Source organism: Eublepharis macularius, chromosome 18, assembly GCF_028583425.1.
Source record: "Eublepharis macularius isolate TG4126 chromosome 18, MPM_Emac_v1.0, whole genome shotgun sequence".
NCBI classification, from domain to species: Eukaryota; Metazoa; Chordata; class Lepidosauria; order Squamata; family Eublepharidae; genus Eublepharis; species Eublepharis macularius.
Window position 1 is genome coordinate 29713864 of NC_072807.1, and position 19888 is coordinate 29733751.

At 41.5% G+C, this 19888-nt stretch overlaps 1 protein-coding gene across 1 annotated transcript in view; it reads left to right on the forward strand.

The window, feature by feature from the left end:
• The window catches only part of LOC129345295 (tropomodulin-3-like), a 40951-nt gene extending 22533 nt beyond the window's left edge, over window positions 1-18418 (forward strand). The window contains exons 4-10 of the mRNA XM_055002359.1: window positions 2223-2345; window positions 4070-4159; window positions 5295-5425; window positions 5737-5844; window positions 6671-6814; window positions 8068-8212; window positions 14415-18418. Coding sequence (XP_054858334.1) covers window positions 2223-2345; window positions 4070-4159; window positions 5295-5425; window positions 5737-5844; window positions 6671-6814; window positions 8068-8212; window positions 14415-14449 — 776 coding nt within the window. The 3' untranslated portion in view covers window positions 14450-18418. The remainder of the gene's footprint in view (window positions 1-2222; window positions 2346-4069; window positions 4160-5294; window positions 5426-5736; window positions 5845-6670; window positions 6815-8067; window positions 8213-14414) is intronic.
• Window positions 18419-19888: the final 1470 nt, after the last annotated feature.

Sequence of the window (19888 nt, forward strand, 5' to 3'; positions counted from 1 at the left end):
ATAGGATTTGGAAACCTGGAATATTTGGGCAGGGGAAAGTAAGAAAGGGTGCAGTAGTCAGTTGTGAAACTTCCGTTCTTTGGGAGAAGTTACGCAGCGCCAAGTTAAATAATGGAAATGGATCAACAGGAAAAGCACGCGTCTGGGTGCTGGCAGTTGCTCCTGGAAAATACACCCTGTGCCCAACTGTACAGTTGCCATTCTGTTGTTGAGGGGTGGCAGCTCGTGTGTGTCAGAAAATCGCCTCGGAGCAACCCTTTTCTTAAGCCAATTCTGTTTTAATAATTGAATTATTCCCCACTGCATATCATATCCAAAAACTCCAGTTACATAGGAAGGAAAAGCTATTGTAAAGGGAATCGCCTACAAAAAAGGAAGTGGGAGAGGAAGAAGAGAACAAATATACAATCTTGTTGAGATCTCTCATGGTTATTCCACCAAGAGAGTAGCAAATTTATTTATTTGCTTACTTTATTTATACCTTCCCTTCTTCCCCAGCGGGGCCCCAAACAGCTTACATTATTCTCCTCTTCTCTATTTCATCCTCACAACAACCCTGTGAAGTAGGTTAGGCTGAGTGTGTGTGACTGGCCCAAGATCACCCAGCGAGCTTTCATGTCACACTGGGGATTTGAACCTGGGTCTCCCAGTTTGTAATCCAACACACTAACCACTGCACCACACTGGCTGTCTTTTATTATGGCAAGTGCTTCACAATCTTTATGTGCTACTTCAATGCTTTTGCAAGCCCAGTATGGGCCACATGAACATGTTACAGTGAATCAGGCCATTGGTCTTATCTCCTGAGACTTTCAGGTAGTCTCCAAGGTCTTTCCCAACACCTGCCACCTGTGATCCTTAATTGTAGGTGCAGGGGATTGAACCATCAGATGTTCTACATGCCGTGGCCTTTATCCAGTGATCCACAGCCTCATTACTGACAGATACGGACTCAAGCATAAGCATATGGCTTATCTAGGTTGGAGGTGGCTCTTGAATCCATTCTCCCAGATCCAAGTCCAGTTTTGCTGTCTCATCAGCCACCAGTTCCAGGACTGAATATTCTGCTAGTTTCCAGCGTTGTAACATTGCCAGAAAGGGATGCAGACATTTTGAATTGTTTTTAATCTCTATGTTTTTCAACTAGGGATAAAGCTTGCCAGGGTATGTGACCCACAAAAATAAATATCCAGCAAACCAAACCAGATGGTGGACAGCTAGAAAGCAGACTCAACGTTGTATTCATCACCCCCGCCCCACCCCCCTTTTTGCAAGGAAAATATTCTTCCAAAGCGAAGTCCGTTTCTAAGATATGAAATGCAAAGCCTTAATAACTAAACTGGACTGCATTTTCATATAGCACGTGCAAGCTGGTCTGCAGACAAATCCCAGAAACAAGATGCGTGTTGTCAACCGAAGTGTCACAAAACTGTGTGCAACATACAAGGTTTTGTTCCCTCAAACTCTCCATCAGGTTGGATGTTCAGTCCAGGGAAGGGGGGGGAGTGAGAAACAGAAAATCAGGTGACTCTGAGCCTTTAAATGGAATACAGGGTGGGCTGTGGGCTAAATGGGAAGAGATGGTGCTGGATATGAAACTTCAGACTGCACCGAAGACTGCTGTGCCAATGAGAGAGAGAGGAGGGAAATGGCGTTTTCCCTTAGTGAATAACAAAAGGCAGCAGTTATTCACCCTTCCGGCTCTAAACAAGACATGCAGGTCCATTATAAGGCAGAGAGCAAAAGTAAAAGGGGCCAATCACAAACGGTCGTCGGAATTCTGCAAGTGAAGCAGCATCCTCCCCTGGTGGCAGCTGTTTCTGGAGGGATGCTGTCCCCGGACACAAAGTCCTGAGTTCTTTTGAAGCACTTCCTGCTCCCGTGAGGGGGAGGAAAGTTGGGCTAGTTGCTTTGGGGAAGAGATACTTTAGGAAAGAAGCAAATGTGTGGTGGGGAACTCATCAAAGGATGCCATGGTGCCTATGGGCACAATGTTGGGAATCGCTGATCTGCCTCTGAGGAGTAGCGGTGGTTTGAATGCTAGACCAGCAAGCTGCATTCTTCACATTGTGTTTGAGAGGGGTTGGGAAGAAATAGCCAGAACACTAGTGATAGACAACCATGGCAATTGTAATTTGGAGGGTGGTTGATCCTTTAAATTTGTTAAAGCAGAACATACCATCTTTAAAAGGCACCCTTTTCCTTGTTTTCTTTTTGAACAGGGAAAGTCTTTATCCCCAAACAGAAACCAATACAGACTTACACAGAAGAAAAAGTGACCCTTGATCCGGAACTGGAAGAAGCATTGACAAGTGCCACCGACACCGAATTGTGTGACCTTGCAGGTAGGCAGAGGCGTTTTGTTTGTTTGAAATCACACACTCTGTGGCTGTGAATATTCATGAAGCCGCCTCTGGCCGAGTATGGCATGAAACGTAGGACAGCAAAACAAAAAGTCATTCAGGTAGCCACCCCCAACCCTGTTTTAGATGGTAAATGTGTTTGCTGCATGGACTCTTGTCTTTCCTGCAGTCAAACATGGGCAAAATATCTGCATGTACATTCAGCTCGATGCCCCCATACGCACACATTGGGTATCATTGTTATATATGCAAAGTTTATTCTTCCCTGCTGCATATGCACTAGCACAGCCCACCAGAACTTTTTAGGAAGGAAAAAGGGGTATGAAAAAGAGACTGTATAGAATTTCATTGTCTATCTTCTGTTTTTTCCATCTCTTTATTTTTAAGTAACAACCTATCAAGCCTGAAATAGTTAACTGCATAATTTTTCGCCATTACGCAAAAAGTGCCCACTCCACACTAGAATCAACTCTGCAGTAAACACACCTGCTGCGCAGAGAGCTGTAAGTCTAGCAAGCCCATGTTGACACGCCATGTTTGAAAGATGTCTCTTCATTCCAGCTACCCCTGTGCAGTGTACAAGGGAAGCCCTGAGCATAAGGGTCCTCCCTTCCCGAAGGCATCTTGCTTCCCATTTTGATGCCTCTTAAAGCGGCTTCAGCTAGGAGAGAACAAGTGAGCAGTGAGAGAGTGTAGAAATCATGAGGGAGCGGCAGGAACAAATTCATGCAGTGAAGGCAGAAAGACTCGTCAGCTTCGTGAGCTAAGTGTCTGCACAGCACACCCCAAGCCAGTTGGCTGCTACTCTTTAGAGGTAGCAAACATCCCTGTTCCAACCCTCGGAGATGCTGCTTTCCCTGTTCAAACGGCATCATCACTTTAAGATCATTAGCTGTCACTTGTAGTGTTAATTCACATCTCAGATGTCTCTGCTTTGCTGTGCCCTTTGGGATGGTTTCTTGGGGTTTACCCTTGAACTGAGAAGAAGATGCAGGTGCCATTCGGTAAGCAGATGGAATGACATGTGTAAAGGGATAAATTGTTTTCAGTTTTTCCAGATACTGTTTGTTTACAAAATGAACTGTGCAGTCCTTTGTAAAACCAAGTCCTCCTGTTGGTGGTATGTCGCTGTTTCCCAGTGCTCCAACTGCTGGCTGGACTTGCTAGGAAACGATGATTCTTGCCCTGGCAAGCACAGCTATTGTGCAGTTGCTGGGGGAATAGTGGCCATGCTAGTGTTGCATGTTTGTGTTGGATAGTGACTGCCAGGAGTGTCATATAAGCCGGCCATTTTGAACTGTCTACCAATTTTTAATCCTCATCCTTCATCCCCCTAAAGGCCTTGTGATCTCCCTCTACAGTGTTGCACGTGCCTTAAGCAATTATAAGCTCAGCAGTCCAGTCCCCCCTTGCAGTCACAGGAGTGGCACTGACCTCTTCCATTAATTGGGAACTTAGCGGCCGTTGCTAGCACAGCACTAAGAGAAACTTTATCCCCTCCCCTCCCCAAATGAAGATGGCTAAAACTCATCAAGACTAATTCTGAAGAAGCATGCTTTTCTTAGAGTTGCACAGCCTCAGTTTAGGTTTGGCATTTTAAGAGCTTCTACAATGGCGTGAGTTTGAGAATTCTGCTGCAAACTCAGTTTTGTCTTGTTCAAGAAACAGGAAATGTCAAAAAATATTTTTTTTCCCTTTCCTGATAGCTATCCTAGGAATGCACAACTTGATAAGCAACGCTCAGTTTTGTGATATTGTGGGAAGTAGCAACGGTATCAGCAACGAAAGTTTCTCAAGTGAGTATTCACACAAGTGATTTAAATAAAACTTAGAGTTCTGTTACTTCACTGTTGGATCATTTGGATATTGTAAACTGCAGAATACTATAGTGTATTGTATTGTAAGCCATACAACTTCAGTGACCATAGGAGTGTTCAAGCATTCCAGTTTAGTGATTTCCTAATGCAGTAAAACACATGCATGCTTTAAGCTTGTGCTGCAGTCATGTGACTGTGTTAAATATTTTTGGATATTACTACCCGCATAAATAATGACATTGTAACATCTGAGCTACCCTGTGAGCCAAAGGAATAGACACATCACTTTTGTTATAAGGCCAGTTGTTATTGGAACATTGCAAAATCGTTTGACAAGGTAAAGCTGAAATTCTTATTAAGATGTAAGCTTGTGTGTGTGTGTATTTCTTTCATTCTAATAAAAGTAATGAAAATAGTAAAGCAATTTCCTCAAGCATGGAAAAATATTAAAAGAAAGAATTAAATCTTTCTAGATCACATTGGCATGGGCTTCAGTGCTGAGGGATTTTTTTTAATATTACATTTTTAGCCTGCTCTTCCTCCCAAGGCACTAGAGTCATGTACGTGTAGGGATCCCAGGTTCCTTGGTGGGGGCAGGGGACCTCCTGCTCCCACCGTCCACACTCTGCCACCACTCAGCTGGCAGGCGGGGGGAAAGGTGGGGAATAGACCTCCCGGGTGCAGTCCCATGCTTCACAGCAGACAGATTTGAGGTCCAAATCGGCCTGCTGTGAAGCATGCCCCTGCAAGATGACATCACTTCCTGGAAGTGGCATCATTGCATCATTGAAGAAGATGAATGCCAGATTCCTGCCTCCTTCCCCCCAAGAGGGTAAGGGGACCTGGCAACACTATGTACGTGATTGTCCAATCTTTCTCTCTCTTTCCTACTCCACCCTCTATTTTATCCTCCCAACATTAAGAAAGAAGGGACAGGCCCAAGATCATCCAGTGAACGTGGCTGAGTGGGGAGGTTTAATCGGATCCCCGTCTAACACTCTGACCATGGGGAAAGGTGGTTATAATGGAAAGGTGGTGTCATGCCAGGGTCCTCGTTTAAGAACTGGCATCATTTGTGATGTAATTGACCCCCCTTCCTTCTCTCTTCATTCAGATATAGTCAAAGGGGAAAAGATTATACCAGTCTTCGATGAGCCGCCAAATCCTACAAATGTGGAGGAGAGTTTGCAACAGATAAAAGAGAATGATCCTCGCCTCCTTGATGTTAATCTGAACAATATAAAGGTAACCATTGAGAGATTACAAATCCATATGCTCTTTGCAAGATAAATAATGTATTTTTAAGAATAATCCTGCATTCGTAGGAATGCTGTTTTTAGCTCAGAATTTTTGACCTGAAAATGTTTACAGTGACACGTCAGTTTCCAAGCTAGAATAAAGATCTAGCATTGCCATTTATCGGTGCAAGAGCCTGTTGCTGGTCTTTCTGTTCTTTGTCTTCTTCCCTTAAAGGAGAGATTTGGGAAGAGCTGAAGCCCAGGGAGGGGACACATCCTCATCAGCGAATATTAATTATGTTTTTCTTACAATTCAAGAACATCCCTATCCCAACATTGAAAGAGTTTGCCAAGGCACTGGGGACAAATACCCACGTGAAGAATTTTAGTCTTGCCGCTACAAGGAGCAACGATCCTGTCGCTGTGGTGAGTAAGCCGCCCGATTGCGCTAATGCGTTGTGCGGCTGGGAAAGGGGCTACGTAAAACTTTTTCGTGAAGATAAATGTTTTCAAAACACCCACCGTCCTTCATTGGGTGGAAAAGCTGATATTCAGGAGGAGCTTCAAAGTAAAAATGGAAAATCTGTGAATGTCTTATAAGGAACAAATTCTGATATCCCGCTAAACAAGTCCAAGAGCTGATATGTATTGTCGTGTTTATGCAAACTCAACAAGAGCGGCTATTTTTATGGCCAGGAGCTTCGGCTTGCTTGCAATGAATGCTGCCCTTAGCTAAATAAGAACCTCCTTACTTTACCCCTCCCTGCTTTTCCTACTCACAGTCATGATAGGAAAAAGGTGACCTTATCAGGATAAACATGATAAAGATTATCATGATCTTGAAAACGCAACCATCAGTGGATGGTTTCAGGTGAGTTGCTATGTTCTTCTGTAGTAGAAGAGCAAGATCCAGGTCCTGTAATACCTTAAAGACCCAACTAATTTTCCAGGGTATGAACTTTCGAGAGTCAAAGCTCCCTTTGTCAGATACAAGTGGCAAAAAAAAGCATCTTTTGCAACAGATTTTTTTGATCATTTTCTCTTTTTTTAAAAAAAAAAAACCCAAGCTCTCTGTCCTGAAATGGAAGCTGTTGTGGTCATAAACTTTTAAAAGCTTGCTTTTAAAAAAGCTTAGGTGGGTGGGATCTGGTCCTTCCCTGGCTGTAATGCCGCTACATTTGACGGCCCGTTGCACACAGACCTATACGTGCCATGTTCTATTAGGTTTGATTGCTGCGTCTCGTTTTTCAAGGCTTTTGCAGACATGCTGAGAGTGAACAAAACCCTGAAGAGCCTCAACTTAGAATCCAACTTCATCACTGGGTCGGGCATGCTGGCGCTAATTGATGCGCTGAAAGAGAATGAAACCCTGACGGAGATCAAAGTTGATAACCAGGTAAGTCGTCTTTATTTCCGTAGCTGAATATGAAATACCTGCGAAATGCACGTAGGTTAGGATTGAAAAGAACGGTGCAACAAGTTCGGTGAGCTCAAGAGTGGGTGTGGGGAACTTACGACTTTGTCTTGGAAAATGCCCCCCTCTTCCTTCCTGGCAAAGCGCTTTAGAAACGGAAGGCTGTTTCAGAAGCAGTGGCAGTAAGGCACAGGCCGTGTTGCATTTGGTATTTCTCTCCTTCTGGTCTTCCCCTTGAAGCGTAACAGTGCAGACTGGGATGTAGCTGTCTTCAGAGATCAATAGTCCTCTCCAAAGCACCTTGCTTCGGTCCAAGTCACATTTCAAGAACAGACACAGACAATTTTGTTTAAATTCTGTCGTACTGTTTCTCTATTGAGTTCACAGTGGTGTACGTGGCTCTCCAGTTTATCCTCACAACAACCCAGTGAGGTAGGCTAGGTAGAAAGAGAATGACTGGCCCAAGGTCACTCAGCGAGTTCCTTGATATGCAGAGATTCAATCCTGACCTAGGCCAACAGTCAAACCATTTCTCCACCCCGTGGTTCTGCCTTGATCTTGTACAGTGTGGCCGATTTACAGTTTGAATAACTGCCTTGTAAATTTATTGCTGTTACTTTTTTAAAAAATCCCTGTCTGTGTTTTTAAATGGTTGCTTCCACTGATGTTCTTGAAAAATTACGCAAAAACATCTGCTTTGACAGCGAAGACAGAATGTATTTCTTTTTAACTTGCATTTTGCAATCTCTGCATGTTGACAGAACTGCCGGTACCTGTCTTCTGCTATGCCGTTCTTCTGCTTAGACATACACTTAGAGTAAAAAGCATATTTAAAACACATGATGAGTGAATTTATTACAGCTCTTAATGAAAGTAGCGAGACTAATTGCCCCACGGTTTTGTGGCTGTCATGTGTTTTAATACTCCTACCAGAGGTTTGCAAGAGGAAGATGAATTCTAAGACTCCTTCTCTTATCAAGGAGATCATACTAGACCTGTTCTGTATTCTTTCTCACGCTTTAAGGACTAGAGCTGTCATCTCATTACTGCTGTTGCTAAAGTACCATACATAGGTAGTTTGGAATCCCACTTTGGGTATGCCGGTTGTCTCTAACTGGTTGTTTGCTATAATTATATTTATAAAATATGTATTCATTTATAAATTAATTATTTAAACAAATGAATTATTTATAGAATGTTTTTAAAAATATTATGATGTCTGTTCATTATAACAGAGGCAGCAGTTTGGACAGCCTGTGGAAATGGAAATTGCAAAGATGCTTGAAGAAAACACAAAGATTCTTAAATTTGGATACCACTTCACACAGCAGGGACCACGAACTAGGGCAGCAGCTGCAATTACGAAAAATAATGATTTAGGTAAAGTATCTCTGCTAGATGATTATGGAAGGAACAAGACCTGCCCAGACGCTAGAGTTGTTTTGCATTCTAATGACAATTATGCCATTAATAATGTAAACAACATTGTCTTTCAAATTCAGTTCTTCTCATTGGTACATTTCCCCCAATATATTTATTTCTTTTAAAGTTAGTCATCCGGATAGATCCAGGTGTAAACTTCATAGAAATTTAATTTGTTCATTATGAAATAGCTTTAGAAATCTTAGACTCTTCCACTCCTCTTCATGTGCTGCTCAGATACTGATAGACATCCTGATTCCCCAGAAACTGCAGTTTGTTTTGACTTCCAAATCAAAGAAAAGAACAAGCCACAGTTAGTTATTTTCACCAACTTAGATGTTCTGACAAACAGCAGAAGCTTTCAAAAATCTGAGTCATGCATGAGGGAGGGAGGGGCAACTGGAAGACTTCTGAGGCTTGTTTTTGTAATGAACAAACCGTTTCACATTCTTAGCTATTGATGTTGCAAATGTTTATAAAATGATGAATTTAAATGTCATGCTTTGTCTTACGGATCTCTGGATTTCAAACGTAGAACATTTGTGTTTATATGTGGTAGAGGGTAATAGTGGAATCCTGCTTCTATCTTGTTCTAAATAATAGGACAACTGTTATAAGAATTTTTTGCAGAGCCTCCTGATTTAAATGGTTTCTGCCTCAGTTACAGCTGTGCCAAAAATTAGTAAAATTGCAACAGTGGTGATATTAATCTGGGCATTCAGTTGATTTCAAGATTGTATACTTTAAAAAATATAAATAGGGCTGAATTTTCCTCTAGAGAACCCGCAGAGTTTGTTCACCTCTATCTTTTGGTCTTTCTTTCCTGAAATCAGTACCACCACCCCTATATGTACTACCTTACCATCCCACGATACTGCAGAACTTCCTTGTTTGCAAGATTTAATATTATGCTCACCATAGTTTTACAGGGGAGATTTTTGAATAAGTCCTATTCCTACAGAATTTGCCCTTGTGGCCTTAATAGGATTGATATACCCTTTTATGTGCTCCTTGAATGTAGGTTCTTCAAAAATATACGGGATTATTGTATTAAGCCTTTAATTAACCAACTGTCCCCTTATACTCCAGAAACCCTGGCTCTTTTCCTTAGTGATAAAGAGCCTAAATTTACCTTAGCAATTGCAAAATATGTCTCAGTCCTTTTAGCCCTTGCATCCAAAAAAAGATAAGGAATAAGTATTTTCTGCTGCTCAAGATTCATGAATCAATATGCCTCTAAAGGAATGAAAGGAAAGGAAAAAGGAAAGGCATTTTTCTCTACCTGCCGCGCATGTTCATTGGATTAATTCAGACATCACACCAAGCCATGGTTAAGGAAGCCTCTTAAAATATTTTTCATCCCACCTTTCAGCCAAAATTGGCTCCCAAAGCTGCTTTTAGCAAAATGAAAATAAAACCTAACATGAAGATTCAACAGCATTCTCTGGCAAAAGGATTTTTGCATGTAGGGATGACGGAGGGTGCTTGGGTGCTTCTTTCCCTCCCTCTATAAAGCCTCATCATTGGAAGCTGCTGGAAGGGGCCTGATCTAGCCATGATGGACAATTGCCTGGCTGTTTCTTGCTCTGCCTACAAACCGTGGTTTGGTTTGATATCTTGATTGGCAAATCACAGTTTGCAACTGACTACTGACCCATTACCTAGCAAAACAGCTCCAGATCACGGATTGCGTTAACAATGGTTTAGTGTGGTATCAGCAGAGATATATTATTTTTGGGATGCTCCATTAAATGGAAACCATTGATGTTTGGGTGTACTGGTGGTAATTTTAAGAAAAATTTGGGTTAATGTTTTTCAACATTCATGGGCTTGGTGAGAGGGAGAGCAAAAAGGATATTCAGTACAGCACCAAAGTTCCAGATTTTGCAGATAAAAAAAATTGGGCTTGCTCTTACAGGAAGTTAGTTCCGCTGAACTAAGCGGAACTTCTCAGTAAATATTTCTAGGGTTGTGCAGTGCTCCTTCTCTTTGTTACCTCATCAAAAGGCTTCTCAGTTCATCTTAAGCTTTCTTGTATTTTCTGCAAATTCCAACTTGTTTCATTGCTGGGCATTTGTTTTTTTATCGTCTGTTGATATCTTGCTTTTTCTCCCCTTGCTTTCCTAGTCTGGCGTATAGGAGTAAAACTTGCATCAAATGTCTTTCCGTCTCTTCAGCCCTGAAGCTTCTGAGGCAGGTTATTGCTAATGCCCCTTTGGGTACTGAGCACTGCGAAAGAAATCCCTTTACAGTCTCTCGTGTCGCCATCTCTGTATGTTTCTCCTGACAAATTTGTGTGTCTCTTTCCTCCATGCTTATCGCTCTCTATGCTGCACCCCTGTTTTGTTTGCCAGAGGCCTTGGGATTTATTTCTAACTGCATGACTTGCTAGGAATATGAATTAATTTAATTAATTAATTTTTAATTTATTAGATTTATATTCCGCCCTCCCCACACCAGCAGGCTCAGGGCGGATTACAATTTACATACATTTAAAATACATCTAACAATTACACAGTTTAAAATTATAAATATATAAACATCCTAACATTTAAAATACATATATATACATACACATATACTCAGCGGCATAATAAAATGCACTATATGCATACACAAGGCACGTTCCTTTCACCTTCACCAGAGCATTTACAGTGGAGCTAAACAGATGGAGGATGTCACTAATGGGGAGGGCACAGACCATGCTCGACTGGACAGGGGGGCTCCGCCTAGCATCAACCATACACCTGGCAGAACAGCTCTGTCTTACAAGCCCGGCGAAAAGACAATAAATCCTGCCGGGCCCTGGTCTCATTAGACAGATCGTTCCACCAGGCTGGGGCCAGGACTGAAAAGGCCCTGGCCCTGGTCAACGCCAAGTGGGCCTCCCTGGGGCCAGGGACCTTCAGCAGATGTTTGCCATTAGAGCGAAGAGTCCTCTGAGGCTCATATGGGGTCCCGCAGATACGCCGGTCCCTGTCCGCATAGGGCTTTATAGGTTAATACCAGAACCTTGAACCTGATTCGGTGAAGGAAAAAAATGTAGATAATTGCTATCAAGCTTGTTCTAAAATCAGTTTTGCCTTTACTGATAGAATGAATGGATGGAGGCAGGAACAGAGCAGTAGATTATGCAGGCTGCCTTCTTTGAGTCTGCAAGAATCCTTCGGTGTCTTGCTGTACACTAGAACTCCCAAGCATACATTGTAGAGAGTATTTATTTAGATTTATATATATATTTATTTATTTGATTTATATCCCGCCCTCCCTGCTTTAATAGCACCCAGTAGAGATTTCTCCTTCCTTCCCTGTACTCTGTCAGTCAGACTTTAGAATTGAAGGTGCTGGAGCTGAGAAGGAAACAGTTGTGATGGCATTGCAAATCATGGGGAGATGTTTAGGGAGTGCAAAGAGTAACAACAACAACAACATTCGATTTATATACCGTCCTTCAGGACAACTTAATGCCCATTCAGAGCAGTTTACAAAGTATGTTATTATTATCCCCACAACAGCAAACACCCTGTGAGGTGGGTGGGGCTGAGAGAGCTCCTAGAAGCTGTGACTGATCCAAGGTCACCCAGCTGGCTACAAGTGGGGGAGTGGAGAATCAAACTTGGTTCTCCAGATTAGAGTCCCAGGCTCTTAACCACTACACCAAACTGAAGGGAAAGAGGTGAGGGAAGACAGACAAGCATGCCCTTTCAGGGAAAAGTTGGGACTCTTGAGAAGGGATAGGGTTGCCAACCTCAAGGTGAACTGGATTTACAACTGATCTCCAGGCGACAGAGATTAGTTCCCCTGGAGAAAATGGCTGCTTTGGAATGTGAACTCTATGGCATTACAGACTGCTGTGATCTCTCCTCTCCCCAAACCCTGCCTTCCCCAGACTCCACCCTCAAAACCTCCAGGAATTTTCCAACCTGGAGCTGGCAATGCTCAGAAGAGATGGAGCAGTTGTAGGGAGTGGAGAAGGATCTCTGAGGTCTTTGTCTTCTCAATTACATGAAGGCTCCTTCTTACATGTGGTTCTTCCCTTCAAGTTGACAGAGCACATGTTCAGTCTACTTTGGTGGCTGGGAATTGTGGCAAAATTTTGCCCTAATTTCATACATCAGAATTTTCTAAATACCACAGAGCCTTTACTTTGGCTCACTTTAACGTGTTGCCATCAGCCTTTCTGGAAGGGAGGTTCTTGCATATTCCTTACTCCCAGTGCATTTGCCCTTGCCAATCGGGCATGGTTGAAACAGTTGAAGATATGCTGTGGTATTGTTTATTTTACAGGTATATTCAGCACCCATATATTACCCCAATTACATCCAGATATCTGAGTAGATCAGATAATTTTTTATGCCTCCTTCCTCCTTGCTAACTTCTAACTTCCCTTAAGGTGGCTAAATTCTATGCCTCAGCATGCTCAATAAGGAAGCAATTTGTTTTTAAAATATTTTATTAGTCTTAACAGGGCTATGACATCTTCTTAGTATGTGTATAGTCTTATGCATAGATGACTTATGCTTTGGCTGATTGATGATCACAACAAATAAACTAGCATACGACTCTCATGTTTAGGAACTATCTATTCCTAATGAGTGGGTGGAGTTCAGGGTAGACAGAGCCCTTTTTGGCTAACAGTGTTCCAGTTGATAACCTTCCCAGCCTTAAAGGTTCAGACTGCCTGTTGTTGTTGTTGTTGTTGTTTTCATCTGGACAAAGTCCCAACATCCTAGACTGTACCAATGCAAAATCCCCAGTTGTTTTAATCGGTTCAGCCTGCCCTCTGTCCACCTATTCTCCTGCTGCCTTGCATGATGTGCATAAATAAAAACCCCAGAAAATATCTTCCCATTGTAACAATGTAGTTTGTTAATAAAAATGTTTTTGAAAAGGTGAGCATTCAGGCTTTTAGTTCCTTTTCAAGCTGATGAAGAAAAGGCTTAATGCCAAGAAAGATGGTCATATCAGAGCACTGCACCATGTTTACAGGAATTTATTTTGCTAACCAAGTGAAATCTAAAATCCATATGATAAACAGCCATTTTTTCCCTGGACTATTGGCATGGCATCGTGCGGGATGCCTCGTGTTCATGAATTTTAGCACAACACAAGCTTTAGTACGCTAGAGATGCTTTGCACTGCTTGGAAGAGTTGCTTACTGTTTTAAAAAATACTGATGCTTTTCCCCAGATTAATATGCCTGTTCAGTAACCTTCCCATGATATTTACTAAAGTGCTGAATCTGAATGTTTTAATACCCATGGCTTTATGAAATAATACTTGTTCTTAATGTAACAGAAAGCCAGAAACATGGGTATATGCAGTTTTGGCAGATAATCTTCATTATCAGATTAACTGGGTTTGAGAAGGCATGTTTTTCTTATAATGTATAGTTAAGAACCAAACAAGAAACGATGACGGTAAAAGGGTACTTTGAACTGTTTAATAACTTCCTATGTTTAACATTCCACTTCTGACATTTGTGCCAAGGTGTCTGCTTGCAGGGCTTTTGCATCACTGCATCTTGTGATATGCTGGCAGTAGTTGTGCTGGTACAGTAAAGCTCTGGCTCCAGCTTGGAAAGAAGCTCGATAACATCAGTTTTGATTGCTGTAAAAAGCAATTAAAAACAGACAGAGGGATTGCAGGAACAGGCTGCATTTCACTAGAGCTCTGTGCACCACAACAAGGGGCACCTAAGATGTGTCTGTCTCTCTCTTTCACATTGCCAAACTGCAAGCCACTTTTCATGCTCAGCCCATCTTTAAAGACTGGCAAGAAAGGTAGGATCGGCCTGGTGTGAATTAGGAAAAAACGCATTCCAAGAGCACATATATTACAGGATTGCAACTTGAAAGCCATGATCCAGCTAGCATTTTAGAGGTACCGAGGATTTGCAAGTCTGTTGTGGAGGCTTCTGCCTCTGGGCCTGTTCCAAGACAGCCCCTCTCAACATACCACAGGTGCTTTCTTTTAAAAAACCCTGAATATAAAAAGAATTTTATGAGTGCTGAAGGGCCAAACCCCCACTGTATGTGCAAATCTACTAACGTGTCTCTTTGTATCATGGCAGTCATCTTTCATAAGAAATATAGCTGCTCTAAAGGAACCGAGTCATAACTGACACCTTTTCATTTGTTTTCTTTCTCAACTCACACAGTTCGCAAGAGAAGGGTGGAAGGAGACCATCAGTAAACCTTCTCGACGCCCGATCTACACGGTTTGGAGAATGCAAAGCTCCTTGAGGCGTATCTGCTTAGCTTGGGCAATCACAAGACTTCTTTTTACCTGGGTAGAAGGGAAAAGACTGGAATCACCATTCCTTTTATTACTTTTTTTTGTAAAGTTATATTGATACACGTGGTAATCAACACATGTAGGTTTGAAACCTTGTAATCCCATCTGCCCAAGGTCAGTTTTTGAAAATGCTTCAAGACTTGGGTCTGTGTTTCCATCAAGGTAACTATATCAGTTCTAAAATCTCTGTGGTAGCTCCCTAGTAGCCATTAAAGATCATGAGCAAGCAGTGAGAACTGGGTGGGAGGGGGATCTGGAGTCCTCTTTTAATGACTTTATATATTTTTTTGAAAACAATGTCTTAATGAAAAAGGGATTCTTCATATGGAACAAAAGACTCTCTTAATACTTCCTTTGCCCTCCTTGTTCATGATACAGTCATTTACAGTTAACCCCTTTTAACTTTAGTATGTTCCTACCAAGTGGAATGCTTTCTTGATAACGGAGATTAAAACTTGAAACTTCTTTTTTAAATAAGAGGAGATTATTCCACTTTAAGGGGTGCTTCTGCTTTTTATCTTTTGGGATAAGCTACACTGATAAAAACAGAGATGGAGGGCCTTCAAGACTATGGCCAGATGCTGGTTTGGGTGGCTTACTATTTTTTTCTTCTGTTAACATGCAAAACAGGACACTTCAGCACTTTGTTCTGTTATGCCTAAACTGGATGTATTTATAGTCTTTTGGGTTTTTTTAAAAAAAATCTTTCATAACAATGGTGTTGGGTTATGTTCCTAGAGATGTAAAGATTATAGATACTGTTTGAAACGTCAGTGGGGGCCTGTGAAATGCAAGGCTTCGGGGCCAAATGTGCCAGTCACTGATCACTTGTTACACCAGATGCTTAATAAGCCCATTTTTTTCTGTGGACCGAGACATGGACTACCTTTTTTTAATGTGATCCTCTAGCTGTGAACTTTTGACAGGCATAGCAAACTTTCTAGAAATACACGATCACACATTCTGGAACACCAGTGACCTGTGTGTACAGGCGCACCTGGTGATTTTCAAGTGAAAAGAACAGTTTTAAAAGACGTTTTAATAACACGTGCTTGATTCCGTCTTTTGAATTATCCTCCTTACAGAGGCTGACTAGATGGCTCCTGAATTTATGACTGGAGCTTTGAAGCCACTGTGAAAGAAGGCTCAGGTTAGAGTTGCCACTACGTTCATGCCGACCACTGATTCTTACGGTTTCATGGTTTTTCACATGGGTGTGCAGGGCACAATCCCACAAGCTGGTCTTTAAACAAACTCTGCTGAAATATTGGAACATAGACAAATAGAATAAGACTCTCATGCTGCATTCTGATGGAACAATCAGCCATGGCTTACCATTAAGGAGTGAGCCGTGGAAAATTCCTTCGTGCACATCCTCCCTCCACTTGCCATAAAGCTTGGTTATTGAAGATTTCTTTCATTCACAACAAACCACAGTTGCCAATTATAGACAAATCACAAACTATGGTTTGTAAGTAAGAAACCATTTAGGATTCAGGCAGGATGACAAATTGTGGTTTATTGTAAACCAGGAAGATGTCAGCTTCAGAACTGAGCATGAAGGGAGGGAGCATATTGGGAGCATATGGATCCCAAGGACTTCCAAGGCTTATTTTTATCTGAATGCAGCCACAGGGTTAGTTGCAACTCATTTAAGTTCCAAGTTCTGGCTTCAGAAAAACTTGGCAACAAATGTGGCACCTCCACTTCAAGCACAATGTGTCTTTTTTTTTCTTGTTGTAAAATGTTTTGACTGTGCTGTTTGATGTGCATGAAAAAAGTTGCACAGAGCAAAAACATCAGGTCATAACTCAGCATTTTTAGTAGAGATGAATTGCATATATTTTTATAATCACTTGATACTCAACTTTGACTTGGTAGCGTACATAAAATGGTCTCTATGGTAAAGGTTTCTGATCATCTGCTTTTCTTGGAAGTTCCTTTGAAATTGGTGAGACTTTCTGCCAAGTCAGTGAATGGAGCACTGCGGCAGGAGCTGTTTTGCTACCCAGCAAAGAGTGGGTTGGGACGAGGTTCTATTGCATCTTAATGTACAAACATAGTAACATTTTTAAATTTTGTTGTGCCCGTATGTATGCTAATAGAAATCATACTTGATTTTAAAATGATTTAGGGAAACAAAACTCATTCTTTTTTCACTTGCAACTCTTTTTAGCATTGTACAACAAAACAAGGAATAAAATATAGTCCCAGTACATCAATAAATGCTTTTGAAAGTATCCAGTGCATGAATAATAACAGTATGCATAATTAAAAGTGCTGGGATTGACGGCTTCTGAAAAACCAAAGATTGCCTGGGCCATGTAGCACTCTCAGTACCAGATGCAGCTCTTTTTCCCAGTCTTGATTTACAAAACGCATGTCAGCTTTGCAGTGTGTCCCAGATGTAGGTTGCAATCTGCCAAGGCCTTCACAACCCCAGTTTTTGGTAGCTTTATACACTTGGATTTGTCAAGCCCTTGGACAGTGGTATGCTGGCAGACCCCAGAGACTGCAAAGTGACCGCTGTCGTGGACAGTATTTTAGTTGTCGCCTTACAGGTTGCATTCCCATATTCTGCATTTATGTTCTTAACAAAATATTAGACCTGCAGTGCCAGACCTGAATAATTCTGTGCCCGAGTCTCATTGAAACCATTAGGCTTTAACCATCCATGGGAAGCATTGCACTCAGTCTTGGACAGATGGTGCTATACTCCTTTGACTATAAAGTTTTGAGGGTTGCTTCTACTGTACTGCAGTGCCTGGACAAGGGGGGAGGATCCACCAGGCACTGCTTCTGCACAACTTCCATTCACACACAAAATGGCTTCTGCGAGGGCCCTCATATGTCCTACTAAAGTTGTTGCACAATGGGACTCCTAGATGGCTGATCTCAATTTTTACAGTGCCTAATACTATTTCAAAGTTGTCAATGCAGTCAGTAAGTGTTTATTATGTTAGGTTGGATCTGTGTTGTCAGCCCATTTGGTTTTGTCTGTCTTGTCTGATCAGCTTTGGGGCATATTGGTGTCAAGACTACTAATGACATTTTCAGTTAAAGCAGGTGGAAGGTACGTATTACGGGTAAGCTTTGTCATCCTCTATACTAGCCACGGTGGCCTGCAAATTTACCAGCAAACATGTCCTTCATAGAGATGGGAAGCCCACATGCAAGAGAATTCAGGATCATCAGGAATGTCATAGTGGGGTATTCTTTACTCCCGTAGTCAGTCTAAACAGAGTAAGCTGAGATGGAAAACTGCAAACTAACCCTCCAAGAGGGGCAGGAGGAATATCCAAATTGTGGAGTTGTTTTAACAGGTTCTGGCTGTGGGTGTGTTGCACCATTATTTGATCTATGGGAAACGGAGGCTTCCAAACTTTTGGGAACAGGCAAAAATACATGCTAAGAAAGAAGTGAGGCTTAGTTTTAAGGTCACATATGATTGATATAACCTTGCATATGACGCTGGTTCTGAAACAAACACATACAAAGCTGGGCCAGCTGCTCAAAAGGTGAAACATTCAGTACATTTTACAGCCTAATGTTTCATAAATAAATTGCTTTAAAATATGCACTTACTGGTAAAATAATTAACCTCATAATTTTGTTGATCATCTTAAGTTCTGCTTTTAAGATCATGGATAAAACTTTTCCAATACTATACTGCCGAGAAATGTGCTTACACCCTTAATACTGTTTACAAACGTTATCTTCTGTTGTTTTTGATACAAATAATACTGTTTGTAAGCTATCAAGTATATAGATTCTGTTTTGGATGAAGCGTCTGTTGAAGAAATGGGAATGCATCCGAATGCCAGCACTGTATGCTGTCGTTATTGTAATAAAAGTAATCAAATGACATTTTTTGCCAAGTATTATTACTACAAAAGTGAACATATTTTTGGCTTGCTTTTGAGACAAAACCTTGTATCAATTTAAAATTCAAAACAGGGTGCCAAAGAGAAATGAAAATACGCATGCCAACGAAAAGATCGAGACTCAAAAGAAATGGGAGAACGGAAGAGGAAAGGGGTCAGTTTGGCAATTCTAGAACAAAGGGGCAATAAGTGGATATATTTCTTTTCTTTACCCTTGTTGGTAACAAATTTGAGTCTATGGGCTACATCAGAAAAAGACAAGCCACTGTGAAGGTGTGGGGACTGCAGCTTCAAGATGTGAAATAGCCCTGAGTGATCCATCCAACAAGGTGTAGGGAAGAGAATCTTTAAGGTTCTCAGTTGGGTGGGGCTTCACGGCAAATTCTGGCCTATGGATTTTTTTTCATTTTTTCACTTCCTGCAGCTTCCACGTGTATGCACTCCCTGCATCAAATCATGGATGTAAAGATTTCTAAAAATGTTTTCTGACACAGGGACTATAATACAAATAATCATATTAAGAGTTTTACATATATTTGCCAAATCTTGCCTAAAAGAATCACGGAAATCGTAGTTGGAGAAAATTCTTTACTGTTCATTAAAGTCTATTCCCTCCCCCACCCCGTACTGCAGAACTACAATTCCCTGGGTTCACTGAAAATGTGTGATTACAATGATTGTTCAAATCTATGATTCAAATATGTCTGCATAGTGTGTTATATAACTTATTTTGATTTTTTTTAAATTAACTTTTCAGCCAAAAGCGGTTACCAAAACAGCTTACTGGAATTAAAATCACATGACAACATTAATACATACCCAGTGTTCTCTTGTGGCGTGGGTGTGGTTGGGTGTGGTTCATTTGTGTTGGATTCAGGCACGATGAAGAGGTACTTGGGTAGAGTCTACCTTCCTTCTGATGGCCTCCTTGATGGGGGCAAGCCCTTGACCAGAACCAGATACTGTGTAGGTGAACCTGACTGCTGCTTGCTCCCCTCTTCGGTGTCCCACCAGGCAGCTGAAAGTTATGATTCCTAACCTCTTCAGTCATCACTATACATGCTCTATAGCAAAAGCCAAGTTAAACCCACACAGTAGAGTAATAAGGATACCTTTTATGACATGGGAATTCCAAGTGAGAAAACAAAAATAGCTGACTATGTTGGTCCTCTTTGTTGTCTACTTTAGGACATCCTAGAATTCACCCAATAAATAGGGGGACCGACTGGAAGGAAAACAAAACCTGGAAAGATTCACTATTATTGTTGTTGTTTTTGTTGTTATATCCCGCCCTTCCTGCAAGCGGACTCAGGGCAGGTCACAACTTTGGATAAAATATACAGAGATAAAAACACAATAATTTAACACAGCCTTCTAACAAAACACCTGCTCACTGTATAAAAATAGGGTTGCCAGCCTTCAGGTAGTGGCTGGAGATCCCCCGGAATTACAA